The following is a 27,674-nucleotide window of genomic DNA, read 5'->3' as shown; positions in this document are numbered from 1 at the left end:
ACACTTTGTGCCCAAGTGGGGAATCGAACCCGGGTATCGGCGTGACGGGCGAACGCCATAACCATTATGCTACCCCACCGCCCTGAAGCAAAGTGAAATCAAACTCATTCACTACATATCAACCAATTGGTACGTTGTTGTTTTAGGTGAAGAGAAAGAAAATCATGACAGCTATTCTTCACAAGTACGCCTCCCCACCCACACCCCCCAACCACGGCCAAGCCCCCACCCATCTGCACTTCCCTTCGTCAGACACACATGTACGCGAAAGCGCGGGAAATAAATTAATTCTATTGAAGTAGATCCAAAGGGAAAGTGCTTTTCTCAGAAGAAAGGTTCACTGACTTATGATGTTTTCGTGGCAGCGCCGACAGTCATTGAAACAGGCGGCATACTCGAAACAGGTCGGTCATTTGTAAAACCTACCCGGAAGTAAACAGGTCACACAGGCAAGGATAGTCTGTGTCGTTATTTACAAGCTGACTTCTTGACGTGGTATACACATCCCGCGGTGAGTACATTCATATTTACAATGTTAGGCATTCTTATAAAGCACCAAACTCATTATTTGTTTGTCTTGCTGGTGAGTCGAGCGGTCCAGAACATACGACAGATTTAGTATCACAATCCCCCTGTAGCATCTCAACAGGGAACTTCGAATGCTATCCTGTGACAAGGGCAGTCGAACTTTACCTATGTATCACCATGAAGACATAAACAAATAGCGTTTGGGTACCAGTTTATATTTAAAGGCTGCCATGAGGTTACGACATGGTGTTACTGTATGAAGTTGTCTTGTTTCAGTGTGATATTTAAGCAGGGTAGTTGTGAGGCACGTAGGAAGAAGGTTCAGGGGGGTGATAACCCTGGGAAGAAGGGAGGGAGGAGTTTGGGAGGGGTTGAGGCAGGGTAGGTTTTTGGGGACAGAAAGGCAGTCTGTCACAAACTATCTCAAAGACTGCTATCATTGTGATGTAAAATGCATTGTATGTAGCTCATTGTCCCATGGTCAGTATGATGAAACGATGTTGCAATGAGTAAGTGCTGTGAGCTTAAGCATTTCCACGAATTTCCTTTTCCCCATGAACTAAGTATACAGTACTCCCCTTCTGCCTGTCACATGGCCTCATTCACAAGGGCTAGCTCTAGGATAGATACCTGATTGGATTACTCAGACCTGGAGGCTATAAATAGACTGTTTTATTTTATACGTGTATATGTGTATGGATGGATTATACATGTGTGATTCGTTTAAATGTTGTCCTTTGTGGAATCTACTGATATTCAATAATATTGTAATGTACTATTTTAGTTATACTTGAAATGAATGTCTATCCACCTCCTAAATTGTAACTTGAACTAACTGGAACTAAACACAGTGTAACACAAATAAACAATGCCTTTAGAAAGTGGTCAAATGTAATATGTAATATAATAATACATTTCTTCTCCTTCAACGGTGGAGAAACCTGTGACAACTATGCTGAAGCTGTGTTATGTACACGGAAAGATAAATGATAGATGACGGGCTTGGTAATAAGTTGGCACCTTATGTGACATGGTGATTATGACTATTATTACTGCAAACTATGAATTTGTGTTTTGCAATCTCATCAGTCAGAATATATACATGTTTGTTATACCATATTTGTTATACCATATTTGTTATACCATATTTGTTATACCATATTTATTATACAGTGTTTGTGCTGATGATAGAGGAGAGTTATTTCCCTTCCAATAATGACCTACTTTGATCATTGTAAACCCTGTTTGAAAATACCTGGGTGGAACTGCATATAAAGAACATCCAGATAGAAATATGAATGTGTGCCATTTTTTACTGAATGTTTTTTACACTGTTTTTATAGAATATATATATATAAGAACTTAATATTCCAAGGATGTAATAATTCTCTGCAGTTGCTATTATGGTCCATGTGCATTATCATGGTTATGGCACCAGTATGGTTTTGGTGACACCCCTTTATAAATAAATCAAGGCAAGTAATTAAACAATGTCGACATAGATTTTGTCTTACTGAACAGTGTGTCTAAGAGATGAGTCCTTGTTACCTTAGGCTAGGATTTATCTAGAAACATCATATTTCTATTTGCTGTTAAGGATCTTTCATTACTATTATTATTATTATTATAGGATATTTATATAGCGCAAATATCCATGCAACGTGTACATGCTCAAGGTGCTGGTAGTTTTTCCCTCGATCATTGGATGTCAATCTCAACGGCACATCGTATTATAAATCTCGACTCCTTGGGGATCATGCAGCTCTTACAGCCACTAGGCGCACCGAGTTAATGTGGCTTTCCCATCCTTACGAGGTACCCATTCACAGCTGGGTGGAATGGGACACATAGTCACAGTACTTTGTCCCAAGTTTTCTGCCCATTGCTGTACCCGCAACTAGGTGTTTGCACATATTAATGTGGCCACCATCAGGTCATATACCAACGGATTCGTGGGTTCTTTTAAGTGCACAGAGTTGTGTACTGTACACTAAGGGTTGTACTAGGGGTTGTGACAACACTGAAAGAGTCTGCACACAAAGTTGACTCCAAGGTTTTTACACCTGCTCACAGGTGGGATCGATCCCGACACCTCAAGGTGAATCACTAGCCTGGCGCCTTAGCCTGCTTGCCCACCACGCCCACCACCATGCCTTTCATATTGGTAGAGTTAATCTTTCATGACTGTATGATGAAGAACTGGTTAAATAAGTTCCCTTGATACAAAATTGTTCTTATAACTTCTAAGTGGGGGTGGGGTGCTGTGGGCGGGATCTTACCTTAATCATACTTATACTTCATGTGCTGCATTAATGTGTTTTATCCTTATATATGATTTTATCTGTGATACAGTGAGTGAGTGAGCTTAGTTTTACGCTGAACTCAGCAGTATTCCAGCTATATGGCGGCGGTTTGTAAATAATCGAGTCAGGACCAGACAATCCAGTGATCAGCAGCATGAGCATCATTCTATGCAATTAGGACATGATGATATGTGTCAACCAAGTCAGCGACCCGATCCCGTTAGTCGCCTCTTACGACACGCATGGGTTACTGAAGATCAGTTCTAACCCGGATCTTCACGGGTATATCTGTGATACACATTGTGATAGTGTCTGATATGTTATCTTGTCATATCATTACATAGGTGTAATGTATATGTTGGTGTCAGTACAACAAAAGCATTTACAATTACAAGATAATTGCTCGATAATAATTTCCCCTTGAACTTTATTACCCGATGAAGGACCCGACATCAATCATATAGTCATAAAGGTTAATGATACCCGTTTTTATGTCACCTGTAATCTTCTGTCTGCATTGTTGGGATGCTGTATATACTAGTGTTGGCAATTGGTTAAAATCTCATAATTGATGATTGGTTCATTACAACCGATCAATCATCGAAAATAATTGGTTAGCGTCATTTATCAAATTTTCCTGGTTATGTTTCTTAATGCACAATACAAAGAAAACACATGTAGTTCTTTCGGTTTTTTCTTGGCAAATTGCACACAATGCATTTGCAAATTTCCCATCTTTACAGGATGACTGATACGTTAGGAACATAAATTACCTGTAGGTCTGTAAGATAATTTCAATCATGACTTGGACTGAACTAGTAGTGCTTATGAAATGTAATAGACAAAACCAACCTTGTGATATATTGTTGATGCAAACAAGTGTTCCAAAATTGTTTGTGTTCGATTATGAGAAAACATGACCGATTGCTTGGTCGTTTAGTCATTGCGACCAATCTTGTATTAATTCAAGTAATCGGACCACCACTAGTTCATACTACTCAAAAGAAGTCAAGGATCAGCTGACTGCCTCCGTGGTGTAGTGGTTAGAGCATCTGCCTGGAGAGCGGAAGGTTGCGGGGTTCGATCCCCAGCTGTGTCATACCAAAAGACGTTGAAATATGGTACATGTTGTTCATGCTTTCACTCCGGCAAGGTATCTCAGTGAGCTAGCACTATAAAAGCAGCTTAAGTCTGGGCTAGTACAAGCTAGTACACATGCATGCACGTGGTCATATGAGCAAAATATTTTTAAGTACAACGTTAAACCCCATTTTACCTCACCTCAAAGATTAGCAACAGTCAGAAAGCAAAGTGCTGCAAAATCTGCCAACCATGGCATAATCATTCAACATAAATCATGTGTTCTTTGGCCTCTTTTCAGTACAACATATATTATAAATGTGGACTTAACTCTGCAAAAGTACTTGAATATGTATTTTTTTGTTGAAAAATTAATCCCAGAAATACCTTATATTGCATTTAACCACTTTTGTGTCAATGGTATGTTAACATTCATGTTAACGATCAGGCCCATTTAAGGGTAATGTTTGGATATAGTGTGTGTCAGGAGCATGAAGGAAGAAAAACTACCCACGTACTTGTATGTCATTAGTACCTAGTATTCAAGTAATGTATGACATGACATTTCCTTCATAGAACACAGGACCCATAACATACCTGTTCTACTTAGGGTGTGTGCTCCTTGCGAGAGAGGTGTGGACTGATGGCCTGAGACATGGTTTAGGTGTACTTACCTGAGTAAGGATAAGTCTGTAGAATTATCATGAATATTTAAGGCAGGGCTCGATTTAAGTAATGTTAACCTACTTGCACCAGGTGCAACCTGAGATAAAAACCTAGTTGCACCAGCCAAATTCCAGTTGCACTGCTTTTGTGGCAATATGTAATGAATGGAATATGCTATTGAATTATTTAGATGTTTTATTCAGAAGTTTACCCACTCAAAAATTGACCTGCACCTGGTGCAAGTTAGACTAATAACTACGTTGCACTTTGTAATATTGGCTAGCATCAGTGAAAGTTACAAAGCACTAAATCGAGCCCTGTAAGGTCATGTGAAATTTTAAGTTGACACAACACACTGAAATGCTTATCCCCCAGTTTGAGGCAGGGATTGCGTCTTGCTATATGGTACCTACTAATTCTGGACTAGGCAACTTAGGCACATCAGTTTGTTGCACACAGTTACAACCTATAGGTTGATGGTGGAATCCCAGGTTTTACCTGATTATGTACAGTTACAACCTATAGGTTGATTGTGGAATCCCAGGTTTTACCTGATTATGTACAGTTACAACCTATAGGTTGATGGTGGAATCCCAGGTTTTACCTGATTATGTACAGTTACAACCTATAGGTTGATGGTGGAATCCCAGGTTTTACCTGATTATGTACAGTTACAACCTATAGGTTGATGGTGGAATCCCAGGTTTTACCTGATTATGTACAGTTACAACCTATAGGTTGATGGTGGAATCCCAGGTTTTACCTGATTATGTACAGTTACAACCTATAGGTTGATGATTATGTGTGGTTAATCCTAGGTTTTACCTGATTATGTACAGTTACAACCTATAGGTTGATTGTGGAATCCTAGGTTTTACCTGATTAGGTACAGTTACAACCTATACGTTGATGGTGGAATCAGGTTTTACCTGATTATGTACCTGGGTTTGTCAGCACCGTGCATGATTTGATCTTTCCTCCCACATCTAGTTGATGCCGAAATGCTGTTCAGAGGTCTCACTAAAATATTGCGGAACTGAAGGTCTTGTCGTGCCTCTCTAGCAGTAGCAAGTGGATGTTCAAATTGATATGATTCTTCATCTTTAATGTTATCTACCAGCCTCTGCATTCCTTTCATTGCTTAACACAAGCAGAAAGTTTATCTGATCAGTACTAGGCTGAAAACAATCGCTGAAACTCTCAAGCTTCAAAGCATATCTATGATACACGTGTCAAGTACATCTCAACTGAATATTCATTGTTTGTATGCTTCATCTTTTATCAGTCTCCAAACATAGGTGTATACTTTCCTTTATCCAACAGATTATGTTATTGATCAGCCATATTGAACTCATGTCTACCGACAATAGTTCAAGTTAATACTAATAAATATTAATTGTTTCATTAATCAATTGATCAAGATAAGATACGTAGGATAGTTAGTGTCATACCGACATGTCATGGCTACTAGGTGAGGTGAAATTGGGTTTAACGTCGTGCTTGAGAATATTTCGATCATATGACGACGTGCATGCGTGTGTATGTGTATGTGCGGCTGCTTGTACTAGCCCAGACTAAAGCTGGTTTTATAGTGCTAGCCCACTGAGATACCATGCCGCAGTGAAGCATGAATACCCCACTCAGACAAATTATACTGACTCTGAGCCGACCAGTCCTTGTTGCACCCATTAATGCCGAGCGCCAGACAGGGACCAACAAGTACCATATTTTAACGTCTTTTGGTATGGCTACTAGGTAATTAGCCTTTGTAGTTGATTGAAATAATATGTTCATTCAGATAATCTTTGTCTTGAATCAGTCACTATAACACAAATCTGCCCCTTCATAATCATATATACTAGTATATATTTCTGTTGCAAACAAAAGTGACAAAACCCTGTCCATATCACCCACAGTCCATTCAACAATCCTGGTGTATCAGTGAGGGGTGTGTTTATGAATCAGTATGAGATAATGCAGATACCTAGTGTTGAAAAAATGGCAAGCACACACTATGGAGAAACAATCACGATTTTTTCAATGAAGAAGTTGACTATCCATAGAACTTGGTTTTCCTTCACACTATAAGTGGTCAGTCTTCATACACCGTCCATCTTGAATACCAATCCATAGCTTCACCAGTGCACAACAAACCCTGTGCCTTGTGACTTTAATGTGAAAACACAGGAGATTGGAATCATTCCTGCTCTTGCACGCAGTAGGCCAGACCAATTTTATTTCTTGTTTTACAGATTTTTGTCCTCAGAAAACCTAAAGGCAGGAGGGAAAAAAAATAAAAATATAATCATTAGTCAAAACTAATATTCCTTCTAAATATTCAAAGTATGTTACTTCAGGCAATTTATGAAGTGTGTATCGGGCAAAAAACAATCTAAAAACAAAATTTCTTGTTTAATATTTTGGCCAATAAAAATATTAGGATTTTATTTTTTGAGCAGGGAAAATTAACTTATATTTTTTTTCTTATTCTTGAAAAAATATGACAGGCGGATCCTTAAAACAAGAAATAAAATTGGTCTGGCCTAAAGGTATTTTGAAAGTTGTTTCCATGTGCTTCATTGGTATGCTATAGGAAATGTTTAATTTTTCTATTTACATTCAGTCTCATGTTCATATGTTCATGTCTGTGTTCACTGTAGGCTGTGGTTCAGCAACAATTGATTGGTCAAATGGAATCAAGGGGAAGGTTGTGTTAGTCTGGCAAGAACCACAGTGATTGCTCTAGGTGTTAGTGTTGCTTCTCCTAAAGGATAACCTCATATATATAGAGAGAATTCTTTCTATCCAGTTTGCCTATTACTCAGTCCCAGCATCACTACCCACAAGAACAAAATGAGGTTTGATATGGCTGTGACATGTTTAGATTAATGCAGTTTTCAAAATATACTACCTAGGTCATCAAATCCAAAGATATCATGTGGGATAGCGTGGAACTGTTACAATATTTACAAATTTGACATTCGGTAGCCATTTGAGTATTGACAGATATCAGCAGTATTCATCTTTCTAAAATCAGTTGTGTTCTTTCTATATTATTGGGATGTTTGTGAGGAGTTTTTCTGGAGCAAGATGCAAGATCATACAGTTGAAACTGCAAGTGAATGCTACTGTAAAGCTACTTGTTTATAAATATGCATATGAGCAGCGTTTGAAATACTTGCCTGCCCGACTGCCAGGGGGGGGTTATTTTCAACATGGACTGCCAGATTCTCAAATTCACCTGCCCGACGGTCGTGTTAAAATTTAGACATGTAAAAATGAGGATATTTTGTGGCTAGGTAAAGTTTTACATCTAACCAGCCCTGTGGTCTGGCTGAAATTTTTGGGAGTTTCATACCCTGATATGAGATGTGATAAACTGGTATAAAGCACTAATTGTCTGAATACCCAGTGTAGCTAATAGTCATCAAGACATTTATATTTTTAATTCAACCAATATATAGGAGTAGCTTGTTTGCATTGATTTCAGAGGTGTTATGTAATTAGTCTGGATGCCCAAAATGATATTTTGTTCTATTTTCAATGACATTAAAATATAATCCTTTGCAGGCATTATATACTTGTACCTATATGCATGAAGATCTGAAGAACCCCAAACAAATTTTGATCCCCCAAATCTGCGGAGGTGTCTTCTGGAATTACCGATAAACTGGTTCATTTCCCAATATGTTGAAATCTTCCTATTGTATTACTTCCTACACTAAAGGAAACAGGTCATGATGACTGAGTTGAATACTTTCATGCATGACTAATACGTATTCTTCAACACTGGTTTAAGCTAACTTTTGAGTCTTTTATTACCAATGTGGGAAGGGAGGTACAAGTCAGTACATTTCCCGTGTTTACTCACAGCTGATTTGTTTTTGTTGCCATTTGATTGGTTGGCAGAACTACTTTCCCCATTCATCCTTAAAGTACATTTCTTTCTCTTGAACAAATACATGCACACATTAACAGCTTCAAACTTTCTGTGATACATGTATATCTATTTGTGAATTTCCAGTTTATCCTAAATTGCATTGGTATTATCCATAAATAAATTTCTTAAAAAAATAATATTTACTCAAATAATCGTCTGTTACTAAGTAGTCATAGTAAAAGGAATGTAAACAGTCATATGGCTCTTCTCTCCCATAGAATTGAATGATTTAGTCAAAATTGATGGCAGTATGGTTGGGCGAGCTGTAAATATTAAACAACCATTGAATAGTTTGTTGACAAAACCGAGATAGGTGAGCTAACAAGTATCTCCTTATCGGCAACATGTTCTTCCAAAAACTGTATATTCATTGGCTGCCTCACTTGCTAACATAAACCTCAGTCTGAATCATTTTTTGATGATTTAGTGACTGACAATTTCCTGGATGGTCCTAATGATATGTCGGACAAGGCAAAAGGTTTGTACAAGTCAGTTACTGTAATGTTGACAAATTCTTTGAGAAAAATGAAAATGTAAACACAGTTTACAAAATATGAAAACCATGGAAATTGTGAGATCGTTCCTTGCTATTAAACTTTATCAGCATTGCCCAGTGGAAGATATCCCTCAAACTGAACTGAGCATGTGCCCATGGAAATTGTTCCTTTAGGTTAAGAAAACATGTTGACTTACTGGATTTAGCGGAAATTTGGAAAGACACTAAAAGCAGAAAACTATGGCCTTTCCCTTTCTGATGATATAGAATTTAAAAAAATAATGTGATCATGTGATCAAGTGTTGATTGATTGATGTCTAAAACTTCGATTCCCTTATTGAGAGAGAGAGTGGCCATATATGACACAATGGTAGTATCTCATATATACAGTTCTTATGTGACAATAACCCATTGTTTAATACTCACTTGAAGAATGTCATGTGATGTGCTTTAAAGACTACTCAACATGAAATTCCTTGGCCATATCTAATATCAGGGTTGTTGTGTACCTTTAATTGCTGACGTACTGCTCAAAGGTGGACTGTCATGTGAGTGATATCTTGTTTTTTCTGCAGCAGGTGTGGAGTGTGTAGCAGTTTCTACCTGAGGATGACCGGTCACCGTCTCCAGCAGACATGACAGACTGGGAACAATGTAAGCTGAATAGTATGTTTGTTCTTTAAAGGGTCAGTGTGTCATTTCTTGCAATATTGAGAGCATCAGTCCATGACTGGGTAGAGTGTTGACATCATTGCATGGTTGAGATTTTATCTGGAGGACAAGGGACCATTCATAATTTATGGCTAGGGGGGTGATGATGATTTGTATGGAGAAGCATGTACAATGTGACTGACCCCCCCTAAAATTGAAGTATAAAGTAAGTGCATGCCATGTACAAAATCAATGACCTCCCCTCCCCTGGCCATATTTTTTAAGCATAAATTTAATTTTTTTATGTACAAAAGTGATGACCCCCCTTAGTACATGTGTACAAAATTGATGAACAAAATGGGTGAGCCCCCTTAAAATCATCATCACCCCACTAGCCACAAATTATGAACTGTCTTTGATTGTGAATGTATCTTTTTAATCATTTTTTATGCATATAGATTTGAGTGTCTTGGGCATTCTACTAGCAATACCCTTCCCCTCCTTTTTGTGTTGGTTGTGACTTACAATGTACAGTGTTTCCAGTACTGAAACATTGTTGGGTGTGTACTCATGCATGTATGGGTGTCTCCATAAGGAAACCATGTCAGGAGGGATACTAAAATCTGTAGCCAGGCAGGGCGGATACAGCTTTTTGAGAAAGGGGGGTGCACAGTTCATTTTCAGATTTCACCTGTTTTTACAAGAGTTTCAATGGTCATTTAAAAAACTTTCAGGACAAAACTAGTGGTAACTAGTGTTAGAAGGGCTATAAATGTGAAACATTACCACTGGCAGACAAGGGAACAGCATTACTGTCCTCATTCACAGTGTATATATCTGAGGTCAAGTTGACACTTTGTTGTGACACAAGTGTTTCTGAAAACTGATATCTGTTCTTTCAGAACATTACTATACTTACATAGAAACTTTATACTGAAAGTATGTATGCTAAGTGAGTGAGTGAGTGAGTTGGGTTTACGTCGCTTTTAGTAATATTCCAGCAATATCATGGCGGGGAACACCAGAAATGGGCTTCACGCATTATACCCATGTGGGGAATCGAACCCGGGCCTTCAGCGTGACGAGCGAATGCTTTAACCACTAGGCTACCCCACCGCCCCATGTATGCTAAGGGTGTATGTAAGTACAATATAAGTGCAATGTTAGACGGCTGACTCTGTGTGATTAGGTGCCTGACTCTGAGGGTGTTGGTTCGAATCCTGGATGGGGCTCAACCCAGCAAAAGTACTAGAATCTGTACTTTACTGAAAAATCGAGTGCCACTCCATAAAATATAATACAATACAATCAATAATTAGTTTCAGAAGCAATTATTTCCACAAAGGCAGGAAATGCGTAATAACAGGAAAAGTCTATAAACTTGATTGATTGAACTGAAACGATGATTGATAAGAAAACAAATATGACACAGATTCTGTGGACATTGATTGTATTTCTGATGAGAACAGAACATGGTTGTCATCAATTCATCCATGTAGGATGATGTAAAGGATGCAACAGTTTTTGTCCCATTAAACCTGGTAAAGCCATTAACAATTCTGCTCTTATGGTTAAAGATGTATGTACATATAGGTGTGTATGTGCATGTTTGCAAGTGTATCTATACTTCTGTCTTTCTGTCTGTCTGAAAATCAGTGAACACATTTGTGTGTACGTTGTTGGAGAGTTGGAAACAGGAAATGTGTCAAGTAGTAGAGAGGTCATGGAAACCTTACATTGTTCAGTGGTGGGAATACTGAGCTGTTTTTGCTGTCTACAGTATCATTCCCCATGGATAGAACCAGAACCGGAATCTTCAATCAGGCTACGCCTGTAACCTTCATTCTTAAGTCAAAGCCACTGAGTTTACATTATCCTGTGATGAAGTACATTTTTTGAGTTACGTCATCATGTCTTGAAGCTATTCGAATTACCTCTCCCATGATCTAACATATATTTTGTAACAGTATTGTGTCATAACACATACTAGTATATTATTAATCTGTGAAATCCTTTCTTTAAACTGGGTACTTCCTTGTATGAGTGGCTGGTTAGAGCTATGATAAGATAAAGTCAGTCAATGCTCCTGCAGAGCTCATTGTTATATCGCTACATATAAGGCAGGATTTCCTAACCGGGAATTAAAATATAAATTTCCCACTGTTCCAAAAGAAAATGGCACCTTGTCAGAAATCACTACTTATCTATTGTCCGCTACGGTTATATCCCAAAACCTCCACATCCCAATACTACCACACATTGTTAAAACAACAACTCCTCATCACCCTTTTTAGGTAATAGGATAGCCCAGGAAGCGCACTGAACTGAAACAACAGATAATGATACATCATCTGACTTAGCAGGGTAGAGATGTTAGTAGAGAAGAAAGTAGTTAGTTAATAAATCTGAAATATATGTGGGTCATTTTTATAATTGGTAGGATTTTCAATTCTTTATTACAGTAAAATCAAACTCCTCAAAATTGATTTAATTTTTATTAAAAACACCCCTCAAACACTTAATTATTCAAAAATACAAACATGAAGACTGACATGTACTAATTAACCTTTTAATTGATACATCAGTAATTAAAAGGGTGGGAGACTGTCCTGACCGTTACCACTTCTTAATCAGAATAAGGATTTTGAAATATAATTCAGAAAAATCTTTTGAAGATGGCAGACACAGCTTTTACACAGACTTAATCAAACTTGAAGGTAAAAACTATCATCATGAATCTTGAAAGTGTTATTATGTATCTTTCATTTATTTACCACAAAATGATAGCATTTTTCTAAAACATTATTATGTATATGTAGCTTTCAACAGGTGAAATTGCCTAAAATAAACATCTGCTACTAAGCCCAGAACATCTTTTGATGACACCAACATAAAGAGGAGTGTTTCATGTATTATCATGAATTAATTAGAGCAGTCAATTAACACCAGTAACGGTTAGGACAATAGTGGTAACGGTTTGGACAGGAATGGTATCGGGCTGGACATAAGCCTTAAACAATTTAATTCAACATAGAAACAGGTAACATGAAAGGAAAAGTGACATCACTTACTTGAACTGCTAACCCTATTTTGGACAGACAGTGAAATGTGTAATAGAAATTGTAACTCGTAACAAATATGACATGTTTTCTTCCATGCTGTGGTATGGGTTTAGACATTTGTTATATTTGTAATATAAAACTTGTGAATGAATTTACGCTTTTGAATAAAAACGAATTGTAGCTTCTAAAGAATAGAAAAACATACCTGTCTAGGTTGAAAATCACATATAATCTAAAGAAAAATGCAATTGGGGAACGAAAATTGAATGAATAGTAACGGTTGTGACATTATTGGTAACGGTCAGGTCATCAGTGCAACAAACAAATGTTATCCCCCTAAAAAGTTGCAAAAGATGAAATTCTGAAAGGTACTGCAACAACTATGATACTGTACACATGGTCATGCTACACAGGCCACTGCACACATATCATTTTGCTGTTGATATTATGGTGCAATATTAGTCTGCACGAAATATACTTCTTTCATTCACTTGGATACCTTTAGTTTTTGTTAATAGTGAGATGGTAACACATATTTATCAAATACATAGGGCAACATATTAGCACCTATCAATATTCTATATAAATGGTAGTCTTCCATATCTCACAAAATCAAAACAGACTACACCAAAAAAATCTTTAAAGGTTGGATTACAATTAAGTTGTTTACCGTTACTACATTTGGTCCAAACTGTTACCATAGATGTCCTAACCATTACCTTTAATTCATAAAGACTATAGATCTTATAGAAAATAGAAACTTAATGTGATAAATTAGTTTTGGTTTTTATTATTAAAAGCAGATAGATAAGTAAATAGAAATTTATTATCACACCATAGAACATATTCTTCAAAATTGAAATTTATTAAAGAAATGTACCGATCGTTACTATTATTTGTCCAAACCGTTACTAGAGAATGTGTTTTTTATGCTACTACATCAAAACTCCTTTGAACTGTACAAGTCCATGCTTAAACTATCTTAACTCTTAAAGAAATTATAAATTTGTTATACTTCAAATATTAATGAATAACTTTTTGAAATGCAAATCATTTTGTCCTGACCGTTACAAGGACTGTCCAAACCGTTACTTTGCAGAATGGTAACGGTTTGGACAGTAACGGTCAAGACAATTTGTAAGTAAATCTTAAATATAAAAATGAATGATCCCTTAAAGATTTCAAAGGACATGCCTTCCACCTCTTCCATTTCTGGGCACCATATCCATTGAAATTTATAAAAAAAGAAATACATATTTGACACAAAATACATTGGTAATGGTCTGGACAATTAAGGTCGACACATAACATTTATACTTATTTGACTGTGTCAATTTTCTTCAAAATGTATTGAATCTTTTTATTTCATCTGCTGTCAAAAGCACAGGGGCTAGCTCAAACAGACACAGGAAGTAGTATTACAATCCAGCTCCAGGGGGAAATTATTGTAGGAATTTCATAAACTGGTAACGGTCAGGACACAGAATCACAGGACAAGCATGTTACAATTTGAAGAAAAAAAGCTTTTTTAAGTTAAAAAAAAATTAAATGCAGTCAGAGTATGCTTGATCAATCCTAATTGGCATGATATGAATTAATTTGTTTATTTGCATTTATATTTACATTATTTGTGAACATTGATATTAGGACCTTCACCTCTGGATGGAGCAAATCTGCCAATTTTGACCCCAAAATGTGGTTAAGTATAAATTTCAAAATGACAAGGCTAATGATATACCACAGTTACTGACTAGTAAACATCTAAATATCTTTTCTAGAACCAAAAAATCCTTTTAAACTCACAGATTGTTTTTTTATTTGGAACAGACAGAAAATACTACCAATATTGAAAATGACCCATATAATATAAATATCGTGCATATTTCATGTAGGCAAATATTTTAAATTTTGTTGTCTTGTTTTACCTTGAAATGTTGTTGATTACATTCAGAGTATTCTGAATATACAAAACATAAATTATGCTAGCCTAACGTACATTTAATGTACATGTATATTAAAATAAGTAGTTTTGCAATACAATTCCTTTCAATTCTGATTTGCAAATAAAAAGTAATATGTAGCAAAAAGTTCAAAATGAGAATATGAATTGTAGTATGCTTACTTGAAGCTCTACGACCAAACATACCTGCACTACCAAATCCAGGCATAAACACATATATCAATTTTAATTAAATAAGGAAATTGATAATGTTATGGTATGGACATTGGCATTGATTGTTATGGTAGTGACACAAACATGGTAGTGCCATTTTTAAAAATAGCCAGATTCATGTGTTTACTTTAAAAGATAATTAAATGAAATTTGTCAGTCAGATATTTCATAATGTTTAATGAATATGTAATAGGAAAAAAAATTGCTGACGGATGTCCCTGTCATGAAAGCAAAGGGTAAAGATTGCATGTTACGGAAGTGACACTGTGATAGTATAGTTGCCTAGTCAAATACATCCATGAAAATGTATCACTAAAAATGATCACATTGTTACTTTTTGTCAACCATGCTTCATTGCACTTGAACAAACATTTTTTCCGGTTGAAAATGCTTATAAAATACTAAAAGTGGATTTTGCGATTTGACCATTAATTTGTGCTAAGTGATAAATGCATTATAATAACACAATAGCAGGATATATTATCCCTGTTAATATAATTGCTTAAAGGTCACATGCAACGTAAAATACAACTTTGCAGATTCTGATATCTTTCGGTATGGACTTACCGAAACAAAGCGTCAAAAATGCAAATTCAACTTATAAAGTTGAAAAATAACGCGATGAAAAAAACCGCGCGAAATCGGAGTTCAAACGTTTCACTAATTTTCCCCAGACTTTTCTGGGGAATACGGGTTTCAACAGCTGGGCTGCGCTGATAGCACGTGCACAGTGAAATAGGTTCGCGCAACTTGGAAGCGGGCTGTCTGGTGAATACTCGGTGAAGGCTTTGGTGTGAGCTATTTTCATAATGTTTTGTTGATATCTCACAGGTAGCGAAGCTTTTTATATGTTATGACAGTAAATGAACTATTTATATAATTTCATTTGTCTATTTCACCACACGTTCTTCTTACCGAGTCACTTTCTCAGTTCGATGCTTAAAAGCAATGTCATTATTTAGCGTTGACACAATTTCTAACTGTGATATAGATATGTCGCTGTCACAGACAAAATTCAATGTCTTGTTTTATTGACACCTGTGTGTGTCTGCCTGCCTGTCTGCTAATGACAATATTCAATACACAACTGCGATCACTGACCACATGCAATTTGAACTTAACACCAATCAGGCTATACACCATAAACAAAACACATTGATTTATGGCCCAAGTTCAGTCTCTGTCACATTATGTAATTACACAGACAGGCAGGTGTGATAATTTTGAACACATGACATGTTATGATGTCTGTTGATTGCAAAATGTTATACACAAAAAATGAGCATGTATTTACAAAACCCAACATCTCTATATATCGCACACAATGAGCCGTGAAGGCGGGCATCTGCTAATGAACCAGCCGTTACACTTGAGTGCACACCCACCCGCTCTGACTGGGTTTGGTATCCCGGCTGCTTCGTTTCGAGGGAGGTAAACCCAAGTACAAAATATTGCACTTTTGATTTGCGATTATACGCTTATAATTTTGTTTATTTGTTTTTTCATAATCAGCAATGCATATTATATGTCATGAAGAAGTGATAATTGTGTTTTAATTATGTTTGATTTTTTGGTTGCATGTGACCTTTAAGATATAAATTCTTTTGAGCATGGAATAGACTGACTGGCTGAGTTTGGCCTTACGCTGCTTTTAGCAATATTCCAGCAACATCACGACGGGGGACACCAGAAATGGGTTTCACACATTGTACCCATGTGGGGATTCGAACCCGGGTCTTCGGCGTGACGAGCCAAAGCTTTAACCACTAGGCTACCCCAACGCCCCAGCATGGAATAGAAATTCTTTATAGTTACAATACTGGATCACTTTTAACTGAATCATCGGTAGTTGGGGCAAAACAAGTGTACACGGCTGATGCCTATTCCTCACTTTGTTGATAATACAACTGCACAAGGTAATCTTTATCTGTAGATATATAACAATGCCTAGCATAACAGAAACTACAATTGAAATTGTGAATTATCATGCCTAGTGAGGTTTGATTACAAGTTTCCTATTTTCATTTATAAAGTTTGTTCACTCCAAGGACACCACATAGTTTTGACTGGGCACATGAAATAGCAGTTATGTTATGCACATAAAGTGATATTACTTGGCCTTTAATCCGTGTTAAAGGGGAAGTGTACACGAATAAATCACATTTATTCTTCTGTGAATCAAAGTGAACTGTTTTAATTAGTTAATACCAATGTTTGAAAATATACACTCATTTTTCTTACAATGTAAGTATAACCCTCAAAATAAGTGCTGAAATGTTATGCCAATATGAAGCCTTTGTTTGCCAAGCTAAACAGGCCAGAGTTACCGCCCTTTGATTATGACGTAATTGGTGCCACTTGATTTTAAACTGGTCTACTGTCTAGTCCCAAATCAAAAGATAATAATACTGAAATTAATCACGTGAAAAAAGTTTGTGAAAATTCGAAAGAAGCATAAGAACAGAAAATGTAAGCAGCAGGACAGATTGATCGTGTGTTTTTCATTCATAACCTCACCTCAATGAAAATACCAAATATGTATAACAATGTTGACGTCCGTATGACATCACTATTGGGAAGCGACTTTTTCAAAATGGCGTGTTCACTGACACGAGTACGCCTGAGTTGTCGAAGAAATTTTCGTTGTTTCAAGCAACGTATATGCATAAATGTGACATGTAAGTAGTCCGAAAATTCTGTCAGTCTGCTGGTTGTTATTTTCTTCTTGTTTTCGTTGTGACCAAGGGAAATAGTCAGAAATTAAGAGAGGTACCGTCATCGTTGAGCGTGAGTTTGCGTCAGTCATGGCGTCATGCTTTCAGAAACTATAATATGTTGTGATGAATCATGGGAAAACACCTATTTTATTTAACTATCGCTTGCTACAATACCTTTCCCATGCATGTTCTTTAACTAATGAGCAAATGTATGCAAAAAGTAGGCGAGCGGATACACAGTGTAAAATCTGAGATTAGCTTTGTTTACATTTCAAACAAGTGGTCCTTTCCCAGCGCGGCATCTGATATATTTCGTTGATTTCACTGAAACACTTCGAATTGGTGACAAAGTATATTTGTCAGTTTATTTTGAACTGTATGAGAAATTCAGGGATTCGTGTCAGGAAGATGGTGTTGAACTATATACAATTGATTTTATGGGCGAAATATAGCCGACATACAAGTGACGTGATTTTATAAACACTCTGTAAAATGGCTGAAAATTCACTTTGACGTTAATTGTGTTTGCAAGCGTATTTTCCAAAACATTCTCAGCGATTCTCGGTTCATCGACAATGTTTCAGAACGAGCATTAGTGATTTGATCATACAACAACCAAACTACCGCTGATCACAGAGATAGGTCTTTTTCTTTTAAATTCAATTCTCCCAGTAAAATATGACATTTGAATTAAGACACGCAAAACGCAGTGAATGGTGATGTAGTAATGTGTCAAAACTGGCGAGATTTACGATGCATGTAATTTTCAGTATATTTGATCTACAATGAGCGGATGATATAGAACAACAAATTTCAAACAGAGTTCAAAAGTGCAAATTGCATTTATTTTCGTGATGTACATGGATATGGTATCGATATCAAAGTGAAGGTGGAAGAGGAGGGACATGTTGTAATTTTAGTAACAAACGTAGAATGCCGGCACATGTCAGCAAGCTAGATGTAGTGCACATTTTAGTTTTTGTGAAAAAAGATACCGTTGAAAAGGTGACCGACACAGATTGAATGTTATACAATTTGGTTACGTGGTAATACATTTAGTACAATGTATACGTTTTTTCAAACTGCAACGTCATTACAGTGTAGAACTGATGACATAGCCAGCTGACGGCCAGGCAACAGGTGGATTAAAACAGTAGCCTGCGCATCGAGACACAAGAACCTCACCTATAGCTGCACCACGTGAAATGGGTCTAATAAGGTCCAACGACGTCATTCGTTTATCATTTGGGCACCAATGACGTCATTTCCAAGGGACATAAGCCATGGTGTGTTTATTGTGGACACAGAACTCTCGGTAAATGTTGAAAATATGAACTGATATAACACAAAAAATAAATTAGTTACTTCTGATATATGTACGGGTTTGAATATAAAACCACTTGACAAACATTTTTCATGATGAAAAAGTGCAAGACAAAAAGGTTTAGTTTCGTGTACACCATTCTCTTCCCACAGAGGTTACTCCTGTCATATCTTCCTACATAACCTCTGTTCTAATACGGCCATATTTCCCGGTCCTCGTAAAATCCCCTAGCGGCAAAAGATCGCAACACGAATTATCTCCCTTCTTTCTATCCAATCAGAACACGTGTTACATCGACTTAGATTCAATTTGACTAACACAAGCAAATGCGGGGCCACAAATATCCCCCATCTGTCGGGGAATTGTGTTGATGTTACACACAAGACGTTTAATGGCTAGCTTGTCCGTTGTCAACGAGGGCTTATGGAGACGCCATTGATACGCCATTACATGACTGAGTTCTGTCTAGAAGAAACGCGTGTGCATCGCGCTCGGGAAGAGGTTCTAGTTTTCCCGAAGCATACGGAAATTACCGAGGCCTTGCGAATGATCACTTTTGAAACAATGTCGCTGATTGCACAACTAAATCGGCTTGTCTCCAATCACGAGCCTTGAACGCTGACACCAAGAAAGGGTCGTATTAGAACAGAGGTTATGTAGGAAGATATGACAGGAGTAACCTCTGTGGGAAGAGAATGCGTGTACACTTGCCCTTTAAGTAAAAACATGGGGTGTCTTAAAATGTGGGGTGTCATCCGTGGACACCAAAACCTTATGGTGAGGGATGACTGTATTTTAATAGCTCTTTTCAGATATAAAAAAACCCAACCTATTGACCATTACAAGTGAAAATTTAATGTTGGAACTACTTTCTAAGTTAAATGACAGATCATTTTTTCTCCACTAACAGGTGCCAATCCACTTTTGTTTACTTTCAAAAATGAACTTATTTTATCCTTCCCTGCTATGTCTTAAATTTTAATTGGATAGTGTCTAGATGTGATGTTAAAATGGCTTCCCTTCAGCTGTCCAAGATATTTTAATACAGACACTCAAAAACAGACCAAAGATTTTGTGATGTGACAGATACATTACCTCTTGATTGCCAGTTTGGGGTCAAATGTTTATGCAATTACATTTTTCTTGCAATTCGTGATGTGTTCATTTTAAAGCTCGAGTATCAAAATACTTAGGAAAAGAGACATGCATTTATTTAATGGTCTTTACCATTAGTGTTACAAAATATTCTTTTTTCTTTTTCCTGATATTTCTCAAAATACTGTTTAACATAGCAGTCGATGTTTCTCCACTTAACGTAGCAGTCAATGTTTTCAGACAAATATTAAAGGGCCACTGATCCAGAGCAATTTCCGTGGACTGGTTGTTGCTTTTGTTATTGTTTTTCTCCAGTGAGTACCCGGATGATATCCCAGAATTCATGACTAGTTTGTTACCTGACTGCTGCACCACCCTCATGCGCAATTGATAGTATAAGTATAGACTGATCAACAAAGATGAAATCTTATTTACACGATAATCTTATGTTGATTTTGTTGTAAAATTATGTAGACTTTGATGAATAATTTGGTTTCTTATAAAAAGAATACATGTATTCACTCTGATAAAAATGCTGATTTTGATGTAAAATTTTGATTTCATAGTTATGTTGACTTTATAAAAATGTTAACGTAAATGGATGTAGAATTTGATTTAAGAAATAGTTTGACCTTGAATTTGAATTTGAAGCCTGATACAATAGCATTGTTTTGAAAGTAAGGCTAACGAAGTACATGGGGAGTCTTAGGGGAGAGTAGTGAGCTTGGGTTCACTACTAGTCAATCTGAATGTTGTATTAAATGGCATTATCTGGATAACAAATGAAAACATTTTAAGTTTAACAATCTGCCAGTGGTAAAAAATGTTAGGACTGAAATAACGAAGTCAATGTACGTTTTTATATTTTGTCTTATAATCCTAATTAGTTTATTATCATATTTGTATGCATTTTGAAACTTAATAAAATGCACACGATCTGCTTATACTTAGTGAATTTATAACATGATTGTAATATCTAGACATTTTATAAATTGCCAACGTGTATCATATTTCACACACACGCCCTGAGTGAGACCTAGTGTATGTTGTCTGTCTCATTGCACTTCACGGCAAAAAAAATGATTCTGTTGAATGCCATAACAAATAAATAAAAACAAAATGCAAATATTAAAGTTAAACAGACTAAAGTTATAGCAACAATATTAGGCTATTACCTTGTTGGGGGAATGTATCCATCAATATCCACATAAAGGAATGAGATGCCATTCATCTGCAGCTGACAAAGTATCCTGTTCAATGTCATGTGTCTTTTAACGGTCTAATATGCGAAAAAGTGATCTATCGTTTCAGGATTTTTCATATTGGTGTATAGTCCCATCGGTCACCCAAGCTAGCACACCTGGCAACAAATTGCATGATGTCCGCCATTCTTTAAAAAAGTACTTTAGTTAGCCAATAATGAGCAATCAATTAATGTATTGGCGGTTAATCCTTTGAAGGAAGGACGTTGTATTTACAAAGAGACTTTACGACAGGGTGTATTCAGTATTAATTAGCAAATCTACATACATAAACACTACCTTTTTTGCAAATCCGCTGTGCAGGATAAAAGCAATTAATCAATCAGCGTGTTATCGGGTAATCCTTTGATCGATGTTTGTTTTGTAACTCAGCTGATAATTCCTCTTACTGCACTTCCATGCGCATATTATATGTAATACATTTGCCACATCAGACCTCAGGGTAGGTTTACCACCAAACAAGAGAGAAGTAATCACTGTATTGCATGCCTGAAAAAAACCCCTTATGGGCAGACACTGTTTTGAGGATATGAACGGAACTTCATTGTTACATAAGAAATATATATCAGCATTTGCTGTGTACTTAGTTAAAAACTGTATATACCTATGTACCTAAGTAAAATTTCAGATTTATTTTGCAATGGCAAAGTGGGGTTGTTTAGTTTATGGATTCAAATATATCAAATGTGTTTTTGATATCATAGCATACGTAATAGACGTCATATATTTACATGATTAAATATTGAGATAAAAAACACAGAAATAGGATCAAATTGGATCAGTCACTATACCATCCAAACATTTGAAAATCTGAAAAAGCCTACTTTGCTGGGATACTTTATTACAATCAGACAAGAACTACCGGGGATATTTTCAAATCACAGCATCTGATGGGCATCCACCCTTCCTAATGTCCCACTGATTAGGTTAAAGAAATTCTGCCAGGGTGGACAGTAGCCCAGTCCCCGTGTCCGTCATGGTCGAGGGAGCAGAGGCTGACCAGTTTGCAGCTAGGTTTCGTAATTAGACTGTTGGCTGGAAACAATAATCGCTCTGGATCAGTGGCCCTTTAACTTGAGGCTATTTTCGCTGAACAATGCTACTTCCATTTTGACGTATCTGTTACTAGTTTGGTTCTTTGATAGAAAGTCAAACATTGAAATACTATATGGTGTTGTCAAGTAACTGAACAAATAATACTTTTCATTAACACAAACAAATTATTACATGTCTCATTTTGCTCAGGACAAATGTGCAGGAACATATCTGTTCCAAAAAACAATCAAGGTTTCAAAAAACAATCAAGGTTTCAATCCTGGTGTATCACAAATGATGACAAACTAAAACAGCTGCAAGGAGCAAAACATCTAACAATTTTAGAATTAGCAGAGTAACTTCAAATTCACCATAAAACAACTGAACAAGCTTCATGCTATCCTCACTTGATAACCTGTAGTACCTTTTGAAACGACCTGGGGCGGTGGGGTAGCCTAGTGGTTAAAGCGGTTGTAAAAAGTCATGGAAAAAAAGTCATAAACTCAAAAAAAGTTCAGTATTGAACATTTGAACCTGGCTTAGTAAAGTAATGTAATCATTCAAGTAAAATACATGACATCATAAAATGCACTATCATCATAACACGATCATCTGCAACAGCACTACACCAGTCAGATGTCCTAGCATATTTTATTTAACCGAATGTTCCAGCCAATGCCGTGAAGAGTTTGAGTCACAGTCTTATGGTCAACCACTCTGTCCAAACACAGATTTCTTTGTTTCTTTTTTAGCTAGATGTGCCTTGTTCTTTTTCAGAGTAGCTTGCGTAAAATGATAGAAACAACCAGTGACTGAACATCACGCCCAAACACAGCCACAATCGCATACAGAATAGAGTCTTTTTGCTGGAGAACAGGATGTTTCTATTATTGATTTATTCACTTTGAAATGACCTACTGGATTGGCTCCTACTAAACAGAGAATGTCTTTAAATGGAACCAAAATCTCATCAGGTTCATCAGGCTATTTTAACTGTTTCTGACCTTTCGTTGGTGGATTGACCATCAGGGCTCCAGATAAGGGCCGTATCGGCGTATGTACGGATAAAAATATGCACGATACGGAAGGAAATAATTTAGAAAACGTAGCAAATACGCATCACAGCAATGGTGTACAGTCTTAGAATCATTTACAGACGTATTTATCTGAAAAAGTATTGTTTTATTGTTTATTGACCTGTTTACACAAGAGTAGCAATGTTGTGGTGCATATATGAAACGAAACACAAGATTACTTATACTCCATTAAATTCCATTCAGTACTCTAAATGTACTCTAAGGTTTTCCAGTACTCCTGTATTGAAAAAATAAGGAGTATGTACGCTTGATGTCGAAAAATTATCTGGAGCCCTGGACCATGAAGGAAACAAACGCTTCTCCATCCACATCATCCACCTCCAGATCTTGTTCAATGTACCACCAGTCATCATACACTGCAGCAATGAATGACTCTACATCTGGTACCTGTCCTGGATTTAAAGAACAGTGAGCATCCTGTGATGTCCCCAGGAGCTGAAGATTACAGATGCTTCTTGCACCAAAGCCCGAGCCTTGAGAAACACATTTTGGTTTTGCACATTACCATTGCAGATGACATGTTTTGTTTAACCATTTCAAAGCTGAGCCAGGAATGTATTGATAAATCATTTGGATGTACCTTGTTGATGTATATTGTTGCACAGAACAACATGATTTGGATACGTGACCTTAACTCATTAAGCCTGAGAGCCACCTAAATACTCAACGCCTGGAACCCCTCGTTGATTGCCCACTCGCTGTGCCGAGACTAATTAGTGCTAATCACACCTGATTTCCCTGGCAGGTTTCGGGGATGACAGGAAACTGTCTAGTTGTACAAACAAGTCCTGATTGTTTAATTGTGTCGTAAAGATATATGTTGAAAGAAAGCAGGTGTGAATACATATCATGTATTGCAAAGTTTTATGTGATTTTATTGCAAGTTTCTCTTGTAGACCTTTGGCGGCTTGTACATTTATATTTTATCACAATATGCATGTATTCTTTGTATGTAAGAGATGAGACACACTTAAACAAATTCTCTCTCTCATATCATTGTGTGAGGTTTAATTTTACAAAACATCTATGACAGTGACATACTGTAAAGAAGAATTTACTTACATACTTTATAATCTTTGACGAAAATAGCGTTTTTGAGGATACATTTCTAGTGTATACGAATTAGTTTCATGAAAGTACTATTACGCTAGTCTGTGACTAACATAGAGCACATTCATAGCTTGGCACTTTGTTTCATCTAGATATAATGCAGAAAACATACGTGACCATACAAACATACATATAAAAAATGTATACTACATATTCCTTGCAAAGACCTAAAACAAAGAGTCACGTGATAGGGCATCATCGAATTTCCCGAACAGAACGTTCGGTATCTCAACTGTTCAACATAGTGGCTGGTCATATGTTATCTGTGACCAATCGTATCATGAGATACCTGTCACGGAGGAAAGGACGGCTGATGGGGCGTGGGCAAAATTTCTGAAGAGCACGTTTGGTCACTCAACAGCTTGGATAGAGATTGATTATTGGCTATATCGTTGACCAGTCAATATGCTGGGTTTTGGCTTTATCAACTCAAGCTATCATGTAACAGTTTTTGTATTGTAAACATACACACTGGTAACAATGTATGAAATATACACATAAGACAAATAGGAGTAGATAGACACTTTGGTGAGTTTATTTGTCCTCATTTTAGTGTTTTTCGATAAGTAAAACAAAGCGATTGAAATCCAACCATTGAGTAGAGATAGTATTTATTTTCATATACATTTTACGCACACTACTAGTACTAGTACATAAAACATAATGGTTTGCTGTACATGTAAATATAATCTTCACCTTGATACGAATGAATATCCAAACTAAAGTACACGTATTACAGAATTCACGAAGTGACACTATACTGAATTATTATAGTGTATAAACTTGCAGTTTAACCCCCCACCTCCAAATATTTATGAAGGTAGGCGTGCCTATATTTATACTGAATGCAAACGAGGTTCATAAGATTACAGATGTGCATGCATGCATAAACATTACAGAGAGGGGCGCGACTCCATAAAGTAAGTTGTCCAATGATATAACAGCGCATCTGGTTATTTTACACTTGTCACGGGACAAACCTTTCAACAAGGATGTTACTACATATGCATTCTACCGGAGGCTGTTATTTCAAGGTCGAAAGAGGTGTTCAATTATCTCAATACTGTAATCTGAATGATTATACGCATATGTATCGATACCGTAGCTGGTATACTATCTAGCTATTATTGACGATGGATCAATAGAGACTGAGTTCATTGATACACGTGATGATTACACCGGATTTGATAATTACAGAGATCAAATACAAATGCTTTACACAATGCTCATGTAAATTGCATAGAAAACTGACAGTTCAAATCAACATGAAACTTTCAACAGCTTGAACAAAAATGCTTGAAATACCATAGTATGGTTTACATGTAATAACGTATGATATTACTTCTGTCTATGTGTGAGAATTTTTTGAATTACCAACTTACTGTGTTTTGTAACAAACGTAGTAAAAGATTTCATTGTTGTAATAACACTGACATGTATATATATTCTATGCAAAGCGACTTATCACTTTATATTCGATTAGGTAACATTATCAACTTTAGATTATGGAAAATAACTAGTTACAATTCAGTAAGCTTCAAATTAGTAAGTTAAATTATGTCTAATCTATTCGAGTTTGCATGTATAATTAATTGTGTTTATATCTTATGTTTCATTATATATGAAACATGACAACGTAATAATACCTAAAACGTAAATTCAAACTTTTCTATTGTGTTTGAATTCTTTGTATGTCCTTGAAATCTCGTATATTGTTTCCTATATATTAAGAAGTTGAAGAAGTTAATCTTCAGTAACCTCTAAACCATTACATCTAATTCAATCAATGTGCATACGAAGTATTTTAGTATCCATTCCCAATGATGAGTACCAGACACTTACCTCTGTAAAAACATCATAATCCCCTTTCTCGCCGACATATGTTCATTTGCCAAACGCTGTACAAGCCTATGATAATGATTAGCAATTGCTATCAAAACACTTTAAATACTTCTTCTGATTGACACTAAAGGTAGCATCTCATAAGAAAAGCTAATATTTGCTCAGTACTACTAAATTGGTTGAAATAATATGTACAGTGCGATTTTTAAAAGTACAACACACATGTGCGTCTCTCGCTGAATAAGAGGTGCTTTCTGTTGACGAATATATGTGGCTCTCGCTGTGAGAAACTGCCAGTTACCTGCCCCATAAACACGTCACTCGCTGTGAGGAGCTGATTAATTTGCCCCATATATGCGGCTCTCTGCCTTAATGAGTTAATAATCAGATATGTTACTTTGAAAATCAGATACTTTACCAACAAAATGATCAGAACACATTTTTTTAAATCATTTCTATTTAATCTACAAATATCCCTGCTAACCTACAAGTCAAAGAGCACCCAGTAAGCCAGAAAGGAACTGTGATGGCCATAATATGTTGTTACCTGTTTTCATCAGATTCCTCCCCCCAAATATCTTGATAATTTTTAAAAATCTTATTTCTGTGTACTTCTTTAGCTGGTAACATGTCAAATGACAGAACTCACACCAACTGTGCAAATAACGTGCGATATAATTGTAATTTCAGCAGGAAATCTAAAATTTGCACATATACAGATGCTCAGTAATGTATCTGTTGGTAACGTATTTGTTTGGCAAAATCGTTTCTGGGTTCATTTTAGACAGGTGTAAACTGTAATCATCAATTTTCTGGCTGTATGAACTAAGTAAGGTCAATTTTAAAATTCCAATCGGCTCTCAATTCAGATGTTCTTCACAGAGTCCAAGTAAGCTTAGGCTCAGTATTATTCGTTACACTGCTATACTGAGTGTAACAAACCCTAGTAGAAGGTCGCGTCAGATAACCTTTGAGCAACCTATGACCGTCCAATTAAACGCAAGATGGCTGAACGGATTTAACCAATCAGACAACGTCTACTATTTAGGGTTCGGCGGGACTTACAAAATGGATTTTCTCTTCCCTGGTCGCTGACACTGATTTCTCAACAAACATAAATCTGCATAAAACACAAATATTTGGTAAAAGGGTAAAAGGTAAATGTTAACTTTGCAATTTGGTAAGCTGTGTTCTGACTGCCCAATTAAAAAGGTTAGCTGACGCGACCTAGGGTTTGTTAGACTCAGTATAGCAGTGTAACGAATAATACTGAGCCTAAGTTTACTTAGATTG

The 27,674-nt window shown here is 36.5% G+C and overlaps 1 protein-coding gene across 4 annotated transcripts in view; it reads left to right on the top strand.

Annotated features, from left to right (window-relative positions):
* The first annotated feature begins 287 nt into the window (after positions 1–287).
* The window catches only part of LOC124254498 (leucine-rich repeat serine/threonine-protein kinase 1-like), an 83,399-nt gene continuing 56,012 nt past the window's right edge, over positions 288–27,674 (top strand). For 3 of the 4 annotated variants that reach the window (XR_006892481.1, XR_006892479.1, XM_046688312.1), the window contains exons 1-2: positions 288–511; positions 9,589–9,667. Coding sequence is in view for 2 of the 4 variants with exons in the window: in XM_046688312.1 (XP_046544268.1) it covers positions 9,649–9,667 (19 nt within the window). In the remaining 2 variants the exon portion in view is untranslated. The remainder of the gene's footprint in view (positions 512–9,588; positions 9,668–27,674) is intronic. The other variant, XM_046688321.1, reaches the window with a different exon arrangement.

Source organism: Haliotis rubra, unplaced genomic scaffold, assembly GCF_003918875.1.
Source record: "Haliotis rubra isolate DU_JTF1 unplaced genomic scaffold, ASM391887v1 Scf115, whole genome shotgun sequence".
Lineage (NCBI taxonomy): Eukaryota > Metazoa > Mollusca > Gastropoda > Lepetellida > Haliotidae > Haliotis > Haliotis rubra.
This window is presented reverse-complemented; position numbering and strand designations above follow the sequence as displayed.